This window comes from Cyprinodon tularosa, unplaced genomic scaffold (genome assembly GCF_016077235.1).
Source record: "Cyprinodon tularosa strain WSP-4 unplaced genomic scaffold, ASM1607723v1 ctg809, whole genome shotgun sequence".
Classification (NCBI taxonomy): Eukaryota; Metazoa; Chordata; class Actinopteri; order Cyprinodontiformes; family Cyprinodontidae; genus Cyprinodon; species Cyprinodon tularosa.
Genome location: NW_024039573.1, coordinates 337,725 through 354,353, shown reverse-complemented (window position 1 = coordinate 354,353; position 16,629 = coordinate 337,725). Strand labels below are relative to the sequence as shown.

At 38.0% G+C, this 16,629-nt stretch overlaps 1 protein-coding gene across 1 annotated transcript; it reads right to left on the bottom strand.

The window, feature by feature from the left end:
* Positions 1-1,551: 1,551 nt before the first annotated feature.
* LOC119774317 (tyrosine-protein kinase SRK2-like) lies at positions 1,552-14,568 on the bottom strand. Its single transcript, XM_038271761.1, has 8 exons — positions 14,167-14,568; positions 10,616-10,737; positions 9,669-9,829; positions 9,429-9,597; positions 5,147-5,305; positions 4,312-4,493; positions 3,970-4,132; positions 1,552-3,471 (listed from the first exon to the last, which is right to left on the bottom strand). The coding sequence occupies exons 1-8, from the start codon at positions 14,451-14,453 to the stop codon at positions 3,263-3,265; spliced, it is 1,452 nt and encodes a 483-aa protein (XP_038127689.1). The 5' UTR covers positions 14,454-14,568; the 3' UTR covers positions 1,552-3,262.
* Between the last annotated feature and the right edge of the window lie 2,061 nt (positions 14,569-16,629).

Here is a 16,629-nt window from a genome sequence, read left to right as displayed (position 1 = left end):
ACCTCCATGTGGCCATTTGGAGAAACTACATTAATGTAGTTTAATCACCTCGAGTTGATGATTTAACATTAGTCCTTAAATTTGGAAATAAAATGTTGAAAAGGCTTCAAGTCATAAACCTGGAAAAGAATTCAGATTTTTTTCATTAAACTGCATAGAATGTTAATCAGTCCAGAGGATTACTTGTAAATGAATCATACAGAGGTGTCACGTAATAAAGTACAAATACTTCATTACCTTAAGTAGAAATGTATTTATACTTTACTGGAGAAATTATTTTTTTATTCAGCTTTTAACTTTATACTCCTTACATTTTAAAAATAGACACGTTAGTTTTGTTTCATTTAAGATGATTTTTGTTATGGCCTGTTGGTGTTAAAAAAATCAACATAATGGTTTAGTTAGAGAGAATTAATATAAATTTTAATAACTTTGTGTTTGGACTTGGTGCTGCCCCAACTTGTTGTTCACCACATACCAAAATAAATAGTTTTTCCAGATGATGCAAAGTCAAATTTGACACTGTTACCATTAGTTATAAAACTAAGAAAAGGAAGTCTAAGGTAGTTATCATCCAGAACAGTAGAAAAATGTTCCTTTAATAGAATAGTGCAGTAAAGCTACTGTCCTTAACATTTTTTTCTGCATTACTTCTACTTTTATACTTTAAGTAGTTTTAAAAATGGTACTTTTATATTTACACTGTCTGTTTTTTGCTTTGGGTAGAGAAGCGTAGGGACCTGAAGGGGTTAATTAAGGAGAGACAAACTTAGGCTAGTCAGAACAACGCTGTGCAATAAGGGTTGTATGATGTCTTGTTCTCTCTTTGCAAAGATTAAATAAAATGCTGATTGAGTGAAAATCCATCTATCTCCATTCAATTAACTGTAGTGAACAGTCCAATACCTTTTTCCCATGACAAATCCCATCCAAATGAAGTGACTGGCTAATCAGCTTATTTCTCTGTTTTGTCTGCATTCAGGGTAAGAAAGTTAAGAGTCATCCAGGTTTTTATGTCTTCAAGACATGCCTGTCATCTATGTAATGGGTTAGCTTCATCTGGATTTATAGACAGATATAGCTGGGTATCATCAGCATCACAGTGAAATGAATCCTATGCTGTTTAATAATTCAACCAATACAGTAGCAGCCATTCAAAATGGTCCTTGTTTAAAAAGGAATATGTTGGTGAAGATTCTCAGTCATCCAGCTCATAGTCATTCCAAAAAAAGAAAGTTAAAAACAATCCACTGGACTTTGTTTCCAAGTTTGAAGACGTTTCCCTTCCCATCTAGAAAGCTTTTTTCAATTAAAAATGTCAGAAATAGCGTTGAGTTTGAGGAATTGTAGAGGAACAGTCAAGTACCAGCCAAGGAGCAATCAAGGAAAATTGGGAAATTTTGAATGGCTACTACTCTACATATAGTAAAGAGAATTGGTCCTAGCACTGATCCCTGTGGTACTCCACAGGTAACCCTGGAGCACGACGAAGAGTATTCATTAACATGAACAAACTGAAATCTGTCAAAAAGATCAAATTTAAACCAGTCTAATGCTGCTAACTTTAATTCCCACAAAATGTTTTTATAAGAATATTATGATTAACTGTATCAAATGCAGCACTGAGATCCAACAGGTCGAGCAAAGATCCAAGTCCATTATCTGAGGCCATGAGAATATCATTAGTGACTTTCACCAGAGCTGTTTCAGTGCTATGATGAGCTCTAAAGCCAGACTGAAACTCTTCAAAAAGTTCATTATGGTGGAAGTATTCATAATTTTGAATGGCAACTACTTACAGTGCACCCAGATTTCCCTCCTTTTTTTTTTACATTGGGGTTTTGCATACTGAACTCCATTTTTTTTCACACATGAGATGAACATGGATGGAGGTGGTCAAGGCAGATCGTCTCTTCAATACTGAACATATTTCAGCACATCCAAGACCAGTGATCAGGGGAGTGGAATTCACTGGTTATACATAACCAGGTAACCTTGGTGACATTTGGAAACACATTTCTTTTAATTTTCCCATTTACAAACATTTTCAAAAGTATATACACATGTGGACAAAACTTTTGGTACCCCACCTTTCATGAAACCACAATGGGCACAGAAATAACTTGAATCTAAAAAAAGTGTTAATAGATAAAAAAAAATGTTTTTAAAAAATCTATAAAAAGGAAGAAATTAGACTAAGAAGTTGTTCTTCAACCATACATCAAAAGAATGATTTGAAAAAACACACTTGTGATACAGGCCTGGACCAAAATGATGGCACCCTTAACCGAATACTTTAATGCTCTAACTTTGCGGCAATCAATCGTTTCCTGTAACTGTCAATGAGACTTCTGCTGCTCTCTGCAGGTATTTTGGTCCATTCCTCATGAACAGTTGTCCCATGTTTGAAGGCTGACTTTTCCAGATGGCACGATTTAACTCCTTTCAAAGTTTATCAGTGGGATTTAGGTAAGGGCCCACCACTTCAGAATAGTCCAGTGTTTTCCTCTTAGCTGTTTCTAGGGGATTTTAGTGCAGGGTGTTTTGGGACAAGAACCTTTGTAAGTCTATAGAATCCCAATGTCATAGTCTTGATATATAATTGAACCCTGTAGAGATGCAGATACCCTGGGCCGGATGAAGCAAAGCAGGCCAAAGCGTAACCGAGGCTTTTGAATTCACTTAGAAAAACATTGTAAGACCAGAAAAGGTGAGAACATTGAACTGGGAAAGCTGGTATGATTCTCTTGTTCTCTTCTTTGCAAAGACAAATGAAGTGCTAACCGAATGATTACCATAGATCTCATTTCTTTAACTGGATTAAATAAATTAATGCTTTTTTTCTGTAACACCTTCATAGTTTTTTACCTACAATAAACCCTCTAGAGTTATTCACCTTTGACTTTTTACTGACAGTTTTGATCAGCCAAAGATCTAGATCTACTTATTTTTTTAAATTGATTATCTATTACTTTAATTATTAAGATTGAAATTATGTTTTTCATATTGGAAATCATATTTCGTCGTTCTCAACCAGACAAATAAACAAATTTTCCATAAAGAGAAAATAATTACCATGGTATTGAAAGTGTTGGGTATTTATCCTTGAACAGAGCTTTCAATTTTAATATCCTAACATCCCCACCAGGTGGGGCTTTCAGTAATGTGGCTATTATTGCTAAATCAAGTGAGTATTATTCACAAAGTTTCACTTTCATATCCGTCATCCATTGCTATTAGAGCAAAGAAGCGAGTATTTGCTTTAGTAGAGAGAAGTAGAATAAGGGTTCTCATCCTCCATGTCAAAGTATTCCTCCAGTTGCCACTGCAGCGTCTCAAATGTTGGGCGCTCCTGTTCTTTTTCCTTCCAACAGTCCAACATGATGTTGTGCAGTGGTTTCGGGCAGTTCGCTGGACAGGACATCCTGTTACCTTTACTGATCCAAGTCACCGCCTGCATGTTTTTCATGTCTGGAAAACAACAACAAAAAGCTGGAACTGATGTGCTGGTCCAAATTCAATTCAATTTCAATTCAGTTTATTTCTATAGCACCAATTCACAACACATGTCATCTCAAGACACTTTCCAGTTCACCAGATCATCCAGTCAGATTGATCCAAAGTTTTCTTTCTAAGGAAAGCCAGTTGATTGCATCGACTCATTGACTCTTAAGCAATCCCTCACACTAAGCATGCTTGTAGCGACAGTGGAGAGGAAAAACTCCTTTTTAACAGGAAGAAACGTCCAGCAGAACCAGGCTCAGTGTGAGCGGCCATCTGCTGAGGCCGACTGGGGTTCAAGGAGACAGAAGCAGAGACACAGAAAGCAGCTGTAAAAGGCGGCCCCGTCCAGGAAACACCCAGCCAGGCAGACGAGCTCCGAGCCAGCTCCCATGTCAGAGGACGAAGAGAGCACGAATGAATGATGTATGATTTTGAAATGAAATGATTTTACAGCAGAAGTCTTACTTGGATAAGGCATCTGACCAAATGTCATGATCTCATAGAGTAAGATTCCAAAGGACCAAACATCTGATTTGATGCTGAACTTGTTATCGTGGATAGCTTCTGGAGCGGTCCACTTCACAGGAAATTTAGTCCCCTCCTCGGCCTCGTAAACATTCTCATTTTTCTGTTACAACCAAACACACACAAAAAAAGAGAGAGATTTTAAATGTAAAACAAACCCAAAGAAAGCCACTTTCAGCACAAATATGGTGTAATGGAGAAAAGCCATTGTGAAGTCTTTGCAAACCAAACCGTTAGTTTCAGCCAAATTAGTTACAGTCAAATTTCAAATCTAAAACCTACCCTTAAAAATTCTGCCAATCCAAAATTAGCCACTTTGCAGACGTTATTTTCTCCCACCAGTACGTTCCTGGCAGCCAGGTCTCTGTGGATGTAGTTCTGTTGCTCCAAGTAAGCCATGCCTGATGCCACCTGGGCGGCCATTTCAATCTGGTGTGTGATACAGAGAGAGGCCCCTTTGTCCTCTGTTATCAAGATAGAAAAACATGAACAGAATCAGTAACAGTTTAAGTTTTCTGTTTAAAGATCAGCCATTGTTTTACAACAATGTCCAAATATCTGATAAGAAAAATGCAGCTGGTGGTGCTGGCCACAGGGTTTGAACTGTAATAGTGTCCATTATTCAAACATTTATTTTAATAGCAATGATTTAAACCAATTTTAATATGGTGTTTAGGCATTGCAACAGGTTCTATGAGTATTAAACCATTTTAGTAATTAATGAGCCATTATGAGGGTGGATGTCATTAATCATAAAGACCATTAACTGTCCACCGGTCTTTCTATATATTTTTATTTTTTTATTTGAAGTATCAACATGGCACTGTCAAGAGGCTCGTGCTATTTCCATTTGGTAATACTAGTACCACACTTTATAACACCTATAAGCCATTAAGGTCATGCATGGCATTCAAAACTTTTTAACAGAGAATACTTTTGAATCCACCTATGTATATACTTTACAAACCAAATTCCTTTTCTTAAGTTACCTGTAGCATTACGTGGTAAATATCAATCAAATTATGACCTAAATTCTACAATCTCTTTTTAAGAATGATCAGAAGCTCTTTAGGTGCAAGTTGAGCATGAGGTTTGAATTAGAATGTGTACAACTTACTTCTGAGGTATTCCAACAGGCATCCATTCGTCATCAACTCTGTGATTATGTACACTGGTTCCTCTAAGGTGCACACAGCATACAGCTGAATCAGCTTAGGGTGCCGCAGCTTCTTCATTAGCTGAGCCTCTGCCAGGAATTCTGCAGCATCCATTGTACCTGAAAAAGCCACTTTATTGTTGTTGTTGATTTACTTTCCTATATTTCCTATTTAGAATAAAGTCCTAAATGTTCAAATGATTTGAAATATTTTTACTTTTTCATTCTCACGGCAAGACAGGAAAGTAATCAATACTAACTGTTCTATATCAGTATAATTGTCATGATCTCAGCATCGATGCCTGGTCTGATTGCTCATTTCACACACCTTCTTAGCTCCACCCAGTTCTCATTACTGCCTATCTGATCCACCTGTACTAGACTCTATTTAACCAGCCTTCAGACCAGTCATCAGTGCCACATTATTTTCTAAGTTCTCTAGCTTACCTGTATTCTGGTTACCTGATCCTGATTTTCTCTGTGTCTCAACCTCTTACCCTGCCTGTTTCCGTCTGATCTGTTGGACTGACCTGTCTTCTGACTCCTGCCGGATACCTACCTGTCTGTGTACTGTACCTGGACCGGTTACCCCGAATCCTTTCTGGATTCTCCCTCGGCACCTCACTGGATATCCTGGCTCTGACAACTGAGCATGTTACCAATATCAGCTTTGCTCTCGGGATTATCCTGCCTACATTTGTCTGCTCGGTTCTGATTTCCTGCCTGTCCTCTTACCACAATACATCAGTGTCTGGAATTCTATGTGCAGCAACCATTGCGCCACATTGGCAGCCGACCAGCTGGAACCGACTTAACCCTCTGGGCTCAGATTGAACTATAAGACCAGGTTAGTGACTCACATGTTTTTTATCATCCACTTCCAGATAGATGTGGTCACTAACCTGCTGTCTCCACCCGCAGAAGTCCCTAACTAAGAAGCCAACGCTGCTCACTTTACTTATTTTTCCAATAAGTGTTTTGGCGAAAGCTTACTGTTTGTCCGCCTCAAATACTGGATTCTATTATTCTAATATTGATAACATACATTATTTCCAGAAATTTTACTTAAGTCTTTAACAAGTCCTCCACCACACAACACTGCAGTAACATTCCTCTCCAGATAAACAAATTTAAACATTTTAGACCACCAGCAATTGATTCTCAAATCCAGAAAAGACTTTTCATTGTGTTTTAGCAATGTTGTGAATAACTGTTTATATTCAATCCCCAGCCAGCTTGGACGCCATTACAGTTTAAGATGGATCTTGTGTTTGAAACCAAAGTTTATCTGGAAGAATTTGGGATATGATCTAATTAGCTTTTCACTAATTTAAAGAAATTGGAATTTTTTTTAGACCAATTCAGAATGCAAATCCATGAGGTCAATAAAACATTATTTGGCCAAATAATGTTTTATTGAAGGATTTACTCAATCAAGAACCAAAAACCTTTACTTAAATGATTCTTTACCCTCCTCGAAATAGCTAGCAGCGAATAGACATCAGGAGCAAGTTGGCTGAGAGGGGGTTGCAGAGCACAGAAGAGAGATCTCACAGCTGTTTTATGAGCAAATGCATTCTCCTCCCCAGTTATCATGTGAAGATGAAAGATGGACATTGGTTCTCAATGTCCACAATTATTATTATTATTATTATGGTTTTTGGCACAACAGCAATAATAAAACTTTGGGAGAACTCCAGCTCGGATTACACCTGTTATAGGCAAACAGAAGTTAAAGACAAGGTCCATAGTAGTGTTCTTTAGATAAAGTAGGGAGACCAAACGTCCTCTTTTACCCAGACATGTCCTGCTTTTCATACCTAAAAAAATGTCCAGGGGGAATTTCAAAATCGTCCAGGATTTTGGTTGAATACAGTGCAGCACGTAGTGGAAACACACCGGGACCGAGCCGTCAGCACCGGGGCTGGAACCCCAGCAATCCAGGGGCAGCAACCACTATCTGTGTTCCGAGCATTTTGAGTCTGTTTTTTTTTTTCTCTCACACTGCTCCCATGCCCTGCTTCTCGGTGTGATAGCACTCAGTGAATATTAACCAGCAGCTACTTCAATAGACACTTAGGTAACACTTAGGAGATGGGTTGGTTAAAAAAATTAGAGATGCCACCAAAAAAATCAGTTAGTTAGACATACAGAGCTTTTTCAGCTGAAAATGGCAACAGATTGTAAGTTTAATCAATTTAGTATTATAACGCAAGAAGCTTGAGAAAACATAGTTTTTTCTTCTTTACCAGTTAAAAAAATCTTAGCTTCACAGAGGAACATAACTTCCAGTCACAGGTTAAAATTAACATGTTTTCTTAGTGAACAGACAGAATCGGACCGCAGAGCTTCTACATATCTTGAAATTTTGTTTCTGGCATCATTATATTATTAAAGAGGTTCATAAGTCATTTAAAAAGAGCACAGAGAGAAGTAGGGAGAGCTGCAGATTTAAAGGCAAAACAGATTTACTGGGATATGCAACATGCAATAAAATATATCTCCAAGTTTACCAGAGAGTTTATATGAAGAAAAAAAAAATATTTGCAATATTTAAAATGCAGCATATCCATTTTTGTTTTCTGGGTGGAATTGAAATTGTGCTTTTGGGATGCATGATATATCAATTATGGCATTGGATTTGGCTCCTAATAATTATTTGTTTCATGCATTGATGTTTTTGGGCCCTATATTTGTAATGCACTAAAAGGCATCTCTCTAGCATCTTTACATATATAAATACATATAGCTGTGTGTTTTGGTCTTGTGTTCTCAAAAATAGGAAAACATTCAATAAATAGATATTTGAGCTCATGTAACTCTGTGATAGACTGGCGACCTGTCCAGGGTGTACCCCGCCTCTCGCCTTAGACAGCTGGAGATAGGCACCAGCACCCCTCGTGACCGCGCTTGGGATTAAGCGTGTCAGAAAATGGATGGATGGATGGATGGATGAAAGTGTAACTGTAGGTCTATAGGTCACCACCCAGGGTGTCCCGACCGACTTTCATCACAAAGTAACTCCCTTGCAGTGACGTTAGTCTGGACACCAGCTTCCCCCGTCCTCCTTTTCAGGAAACCAAATCTGGTCACCCTAGATATAGCCTCTTTTTGCTCATTCTGTTATCAGAAACACCTGTTTAAAATTTAGCCAACAATTCATGAACAACAGCTGATGAAACCTTTGACAAACATGGAATTTTCCATTTAACAGTTAACATATCTTATGTCTTTTAGATAAATAGTAAGCTTGGAAAAAGAAGAAAAAAAGAAGACAGCTACAAACAAAAGAAATACCAGCATACTTAGATGAGACTCTCAAAAAAAAAAAAAAAAAAAAAAAAATTAAAACAAAAAGTAATAAATATTAAATAACATTAATAAGAAAATTAGAAACACATGTAAAAGATATAAACATCCTTGGAATCCAATATACAATGTGTACCAGTCTGAGCTGTGCTATACCAGCTAAAATATTAAAATGTACCTTGTTTGAAAAGTTTGGAACACTAACCGATCACTTAAACTTTATCGATGCAGAAACCCTACTCTACTTCATGTTGGTGTGTAGATGAAAAGTTATGTGGGCACGGTCCATTGTAATTTAAACCTGTATAACCCTCCAGTTAGTTATTTAGCTATTTGGAAAGGGTATTCCAAATAGAAATGTAGCAAATGTTATTTAAATGAAATGCAACATCTTTGAATTAAACTTGTGGTCTATTTAATTTGCTGAATTGTTGTTTATGTGATCTTGTATTTGTATAAGTACGGTAGTAGTGTGTGTATCTATGTAAATGTGAGATGCAATTTGAGTGTCAGAGGCAGGGGGAAGACTGGCTTCATGGCTTTGGGAAAGATGCTGTTTCCAAGTCTATCTGCTTTGGGTTGAATGCTCTTCTATTCTTCTGTTGTTTCCCTGATTCCTTGTTTGTTCTAAGCTGTAGCCACAGCTCACTGGCGGAACCTTGGCTGCAATAAACAAACGCCACCGGGCCCTTTGACACCCATGCGGATGAAGTGTCTGTCCTACAGACAACGACAACGAAAGCCAAACCCAGGGCAGGCCAAACTCCTGCATTCAACGCCACTGTCGCCCCTCTGCCATTTAATCTTTTTTTTTTATGATAAAAAGGTTTCTTTTTTTTTATCATAAAATCTAAAATAACCTTGTCAGTATACTTCAAGTATTTAGCTTAACAATGGTCCATAATTATATAAATGTGTGATTATTATCCCATACCAGGTTTTCGTGTCTTCACTGCGACTGGTGTAGTACCATTCAGCACCCCCTCAAAGACCTCATCGAACAGTCCGTCTATAATTTTCCTTAGTAGTTTGATAGAACTGCGATCAATCTCCCACGGATCCGCTGTGTTGTAGGCCAGACCATAGGTCTGTGGATCCTCCATCTGCACAACATAAAAGTTAACAATTAAATAAAAAGGAAAAAGGGTCCATGTTCCGGCATGCTACAGTTTACCTTTCTGCACGGCTCCCCCAGACAGACACACAGCACATCAGACTGTCTGGAGTAATATTCCACAAACGCCTTCAATGTTGGGAAGGACTTGTTCCTAGAAAGGAAGTAGTTATCATCCTGTTTCTGGAGCTTGTAATGTTTTACCCTCCCTCGGTGCAAAACTGAAAAACAATACAAGAATGTATGATTTTTTTTTAAATAATAATAATAAAAACAAGTTTGAAAACACAAAAATGTTGATGACTAGTGGAGCGTGGCTAGGCCGTTTTTTCTGAAGTTCACAATGATCTCTTTCGTCTTCATCTTTTGACGCATTAATGAGGGACATTTCTGGGATAGCTTTAGCTGCAATCTCCTTCCTCTCTAGGAATTGCTTGCCTCAGGACTCGGAGGCAATCAGGACAGACTACAGTTTACCACTCTCATTCTGGACACAAACTACTTTATGGTTTTAATACTGGCAGGACACTGCAGTCCATCGAGCCCAAAACCTCCCTCCACAAAAATACCTTCTTCCCCTCTGCCGCCAGCCTTAATTAACAAAGTATTGGCCCCAAGCTAACCTTTTTTTCCTTTTCAAAGTTTAATCTCCTCTCATGTTAATGCTACTGCATATTTTAAATCTGTCATTGTGCTCTTTCTCTGCAGAAAGGTGCACTTTTTCACTATTTTCTTTTTATTCCCATACAACTTGCATTTATTACTCCAAATCATACCTTTTTGAATCTATTAATGTGAACTGTGTTTTGTCCATGGGTATAACCTTTAAGCATATTCTTCATATCTGTAAGACACAACTTGGCAATGAACTATAAAATAAATATAAAATAATTCAATATTTTCCAATAAAGCTAAAAAGCCAAGTTAATGATGTGTTTACAAACCAGAGCCAACTAACAATAGGGTTGAAGATCAAGCTAATATAAACTGCACTTAGATTTGCTTACCTGAGAGAGAGAGCTCTCCTTTGAAAGATTCAGAGTTTCTAATGAGGAATGCACCTTGCTTATTGCCCTCAGACAACAGCAACCTCTCTGCATCCCGCCGCTTAATCTCTGGTAAATACCATCTGCAAGCCAAAAAAAAGTATATATACATCTGATTATTTAAAATCTGTTACGGTATTTAAAAAATAATCCTAAGTATTTTGTTAAATTGTTAGAAAATTCAACCTGTGTAAATGCTTTATACTTGTACATTAAAGTAACAGGACAAAGTATACTAAAATAGTAAAATATTTCATTATAATCTAATTTATTTATTTAAGCCATTCATTTTATTGGCTGACGAATACAAACCACATGTAAATATAGGATTTCACAGTAAATTCAAATGATCCTGCAAACTCAAAAATTAGACCATTTGTCAGGCTCAGAACTGAAGGCTCCAGTATTCAAGGCCGACAAACAGATACCTTAGAAAGTTTATGGACAACAGAATCAGAGTAAGCAGCATCTAAGGCAGGAACTTCTATGGGTCGAGACAATAGGTTAGAAAACACGTCTAGAGGCCCATACACAGATGTATCGGTGGTCGGAGGACAGACAGGATTTCAGAAGTGAGCAGATGAATTTAGGCGGGATAATCCAGAGGACAAAGCCAAAGCCGATGTCAGTGACGTGGTTGGTTGTCAGAGCCAGGAGTTCAGAGATCCGGTGAGGCGCCAAGGGAGAATCCAGGACAGAGTCATAGTTGCAGGTACCATACACAGTGTGGCTGACAGGCTGGACAATTGGAGCCAGACTCAGTAGTTCAGTAGTCGGGTAACAGTTCCAGTCGGTACACAAGCCCTTCGCCTATTCAGCCAGGCCAACAATTCCCTTTAACAACCGCCCTTTTCAGACAGATAGACAGGTATGGGGCGTTGCAGGCTAACAAAGAAGCCAAACGACCCCCATTCCAAAGGGGTGGAGCAAATAGAAACGTTGACTGTTTCTATTTGCATGTTTTCTAAACAAAAACAAGGCTTTGTTTGGCTGCTGGATAACGTCTCTAACTTTATGTTATTTAAGCTATTCTGCTATTTCAATTTTAATTGAAAAAGCTTCCTGGAAATGTTAACGAAGTCCAGTGGATTTTTGTCGTCTTTTTACTTTTTTGGAAATGACTAGCACCTGGAGGACTGACAATCTTCACCCGCAGCCACTAAATTAGACTTCAGCAAGAGTTTGGTTTAAAAGGGGGCTCCTCATTCATTCACTGTGGGTTTTAATTTCTGTTTTCAGTTTATCAATGTGTGAAGCTGATGAAGACTGTTCCTCCCAAAATGTAAAGGGATAAGTTATGCCAGTACTGATTTTCAGGTCATATGTATAGGCATGAGACAGAGTGGTTTCTTTCATACAGCTTGAACATTTCTGGCGCTTGCACAAATTTAAGATGTATACAAATTGTTGCACGCATCTACAAGTTGGGTAACACTCCCATATCCAATTTTATTAAGGTTACGGTGTTATCCTGACACATGGTTTGATGTTATCAGAGTGAGAAAAAAAAAATGCTTAACTTTATGGAAGTTTTAAAGTTACTGTCAGCTTTACATAATCAGTTATATTTTAAACCACAGTTTAAAGATTTGTTATAGGTTTTAAATTGCTCCTCAGTGTTCAACTTAGTTTTGCAGTTAGTCTTACAGTTTTCCACAACTTAAGAGTACTTAAAATGTACATGGCAATTTTATGTCTATATTTAATGTGCTAATATGATTAGGTTTTATTTTTAGTAGTGTTACTTTTCAACAGAATTGTTGAAGCCTTCCACCCTTGGATGCTGGCATGTCCAATGGGAATTGCCGCTGCCCTTTCAATGCTTTATGGATCATTTAGAAAAAGCAAAAAAAAAAAAAAACATGATGATTGATTAAGCTGGGGAATTTTCATGGTAAAAATTCATGATTCTCAGAATTTTTGATAAAGAGAATTTGGGGAAGAAGATGGCTCCATGTCATTCATTCACTGGGGGTTTTAATTTGTGTTTTCAGGACCTGTAATGGTTCTCCCCTTTTAGGACTGTGTTTTTTGTTTTCAGTTATTAGTTATTCAGTTTTGTTAATCTTTGGTTTATTCTCCATTATATCTAAGCAGTCTTTAGTTACTATCTGCTGCCCCCTTGGCTTCCTCCTAGTTAGTTCCACTCACACCTGCTCCACGTTCATTAGCTCATCCTTTGTACTGTTCCCCTTATATACACCACCTCTGCAGTCACTCAGCGTTTGTTCCTTGTTGCTGTTTTGTTGTTTCCTCGTCTCTGGCTTCCCATGTGAGTTTTTCCTGATGTTTTGGTTTTTTTGGGTTCTATGTATTTTTGTACTTTTCCTCAGTTACTTCATTAAATTTGCAAGATTAACCTCTGCCTTCCGGACTCTGCATTTGGGTCTTCAAACAACCTCCATACATATCATGACAGGACCTCCACCCAGAGGAAGCAGAAGGCATCAAGACCAATCATTTGTTTACATTTTTTCCACCCGTTTTGAATCGTGTAACACATGCTATAATAAGAAATTGATTTACTGTTAGATAATTTTTTGAATTACGTTTTGAAAACTGGTTTAAAAAAGTACAAATTTTCTTAAAATAATGCTTTTTATTTGAGCCACTAAATTGACTGAGATGCCAGAGAAATGAGTACTTCTGCTCTTAAAATTAGATTATTATATGATATGCATTTGAAATAAAACAGATTTTTCTTTTCTTTTTTTAAAATAAACCACCATAATCCATCTGCAAATGTCTAACTCATTAAATCAAGGAAAAGTACACTTATTTAAGAAAAATGTGCGTACTTATATTTACATTTTTGCTTTTTGTGTTTTCAGTACAGGGGAAATGACAGTGGTCTGGACCAGTTCTACAGTGGCATTGGCCCCTGTTGGCCCCTGTCCTGAACAGCCTATGCACTGAACTGATATAAAACCAGCACTGATGGGTTTCCCCTTTTTTTTTTCCTTCTTGTTTTATTTCTAATTTCTGGTTAATCAAGACTAGCGTCAGGAGGGGACAGTGCAGTTAGAGCAGTTGGCACGGAGGTGAGAGAATTGGTGGTAGAAAAACTGAAGTGTTTTGGGCTGAATGCATCATGAAACTAAAGTCTCATTGTTCTTGATTTCTGAAACTTGGCAGCTCTGTAGCTTATGGCGTAACACTCATTAGCGACACTAACCTAATCCACTGTCTGTTGATTAGCAACCCTGTTGCTAGTTTACTGTGGTTCTACCTAGGATTTTGCAGTATGCACACGTTTTCTCAATGCTATTCAAAAATCTGAAATATTTTGCAGATAATAGCACAAATATGTAGAAGTGCAACATGCATGTCTCCCACTGCAGTTTCTCTTTCTTTCTAGATCTGTGCTCTGGTCTAAACAGTCATTTATATCCATGAGGGATAGCCATTATCAGATGTGCGGCTGTCTGGTAATTTAATCCACTCCAAATAAAATAATTCCTGGTGTCAATACACCTTTAGAAAGCAGCTTTCTATAAAGTGACAATACTCACGGTTCAGGATCAACCCTCTCTACAGGCGCCAAATAGTTAGAAGGAATGCATCCCTTTGCACTGGTAGACATGGTTCTTTCGATCCACCATTCCTCGGTGGTGTAGTCGATGACCTCCAGAATATCCCGGGTGCTAAAGGTCAGATCATCTGCAGTGCGAGCCGTGCAATCAAACAGGGCGGTGTAGCGTTTCCCTCCCATAAACCCCGACGGTGAGGGCAGAGGTTTGTTTACATCATAGCCTACTTTTGATTCCAACCTACGAGCTGCTGAAGGGTTTCTAACCATTCTGACATCTTACAGGTTCTGGCAAATGTCTGGCTTGGCCTGCTTAGAGGCATGGCAGGAAACACAGCTAGAAATATCTTTATGCCTGGATTTAGAAAAATCCAGCTTGTTCGCCATGTTGCTTTCCACTCCTCAATCATAAAAGATTATTCACTTTGCAGCAAGCTGTTCTGCTAACCTCATTATGTCATAGAACACATAACAATAGTCCAACTGAGAGACAGCAATGATCTTTGACCAGACTGGAACAAACAAGTCTGAGTTGAAGGTATGCAACTTAAGATTTGAAGTTTCCTGTCTGACACACTTTGCAAGGTCAGGTAGAGGAAACTACCAGCACCCCTAAGCTAACACCATGGTCTATGTTTGTCACCCTAACGACAACATATATGAACATATAACATTAATTATAAAAACATACCACCAAAGTTACTGATATCACTTTCAAGTTGTGTTTGCTTTCATTTTGAACGTTTAAATTAATAATTTTTTATAAACATACAGTTATAAACTAGATCGTGTTTAAGAACATTAGAATCCACAGTTTGACCTAGAGAGAGGATCAATTGGATGTGTTGTTTAAAGTATCTTTTATAAAATAAATTTAACTCAATAGAAAGAATGCATTGGAAACATCCTATTTATTCATGCTCCCTAAACATTAATACAGCCCTAATTTTATGGTTCACACAAACTATATATGTATTAAAACTTGTCAGACTCAAAATGTGTGCAATAGTTTCAAGAGCTCTTTATTTTATTTGTCCTGTCTAGCAATGTGGCAATAAGAATTGTTGTCTTATTAATGCCAGAAAGAGCCCAACAGAATTTACTCTCACAAGTAGAGCATTATCGCTTTCGCTATAGTGCGCTGCTTGATTTATAAAACTATAAAATAATTTTATTATGATTCATGTAGGGAATTATTCATGTTATAAGGAGACTAAATTGAAAAAGCAGAGGAAAAACAGAGAACAGATGAAAGAAAGAGGGGACAAAAGATAGAGATGGACAAAACTTCATTAGTTTGCTTCATCACCTGCAGAGACAGATGTAAAACGAACAGCACAACCAACTGGTATAGAAGTAAAAATAGAATACTGCAACACCTGGATACCATCACTGAAGTATGCAGTATTAATCAATATGAAATACGTAAAGTGGTAGCTGAAAATTAAAATTGATGAGTAACTAAGTAACCGGATCTAAGCACCTGTCGGTGTTTGTGAGAGTGCGCTTGAGTGAGGAAAGGGCTCGATAGTGGTCGTGAAGAGCCAAAAACCGCCGGCAGCCAGCTACGCTGAGGTGGAACCGCAATTAGACCATGGCCTTAGGGTAGCTGCCCGCCCCACAATGGGGGCCCCGACCGAGCCCAGGGGGGCCACGCCCGGAGAAGCAGTCGCCAGGACTGGGCCGGTACCCGGCACCATTTAGGCTGTTCGCCTCCTCCAGCAAGAGACCCTTTTGTTTTTGTTATGTGTTTAAAGTAGTGCTGTCAATCGATTAAATTTTTTAATCGCGATTAATCGCATCAATGCCTGAGTTAACTCGCGATTAATCGCATTTTAATCACACATTTTTTTTCTGATTGAAAATCATTTAAATACTCTCGATGACATACAAAAAATACATACAGGCTAGGTTTGTGCCAATGTTCTTTTTTTAAAATAAAAACAGGTCACAGACACTGATTTATGCCATAGAAACATATGGCAAGAAGATGGGGAGGCATGTAGCAAAAAATAACAAATATGTAGGCAAAAAAAAAGGCCCTGAAAACAGGCTGATGTAAAAGACAGTCTTTACAGTTAATACAGTCTTTTGAACAAAGACAAGCATTTTACCCTACCGCTATAAAATGCAGTAGAGTTAACATTAGATGTTAATTAACCAAGGTAATAATGAACAATTTTCAATCAATACATCAAAATCAATAGACCGACATTACTAGATGAAGGTAGTCTATGCTCTAGAAAGTTACTTTTCAGCCTCTTAACAAAAATGAGAACACACACACACCCACTCACCCACACACAGACACACCCACCCACACACACACACACGCGATACCGACCTGTTGCGTACACAGACGGCAAGAGTGCTGCTACGAGATTCCATTTCACCTCAGTAATCAGTTTTCTCAGCGTATTTCAGGTTGCTACTAGTTACCAGACAC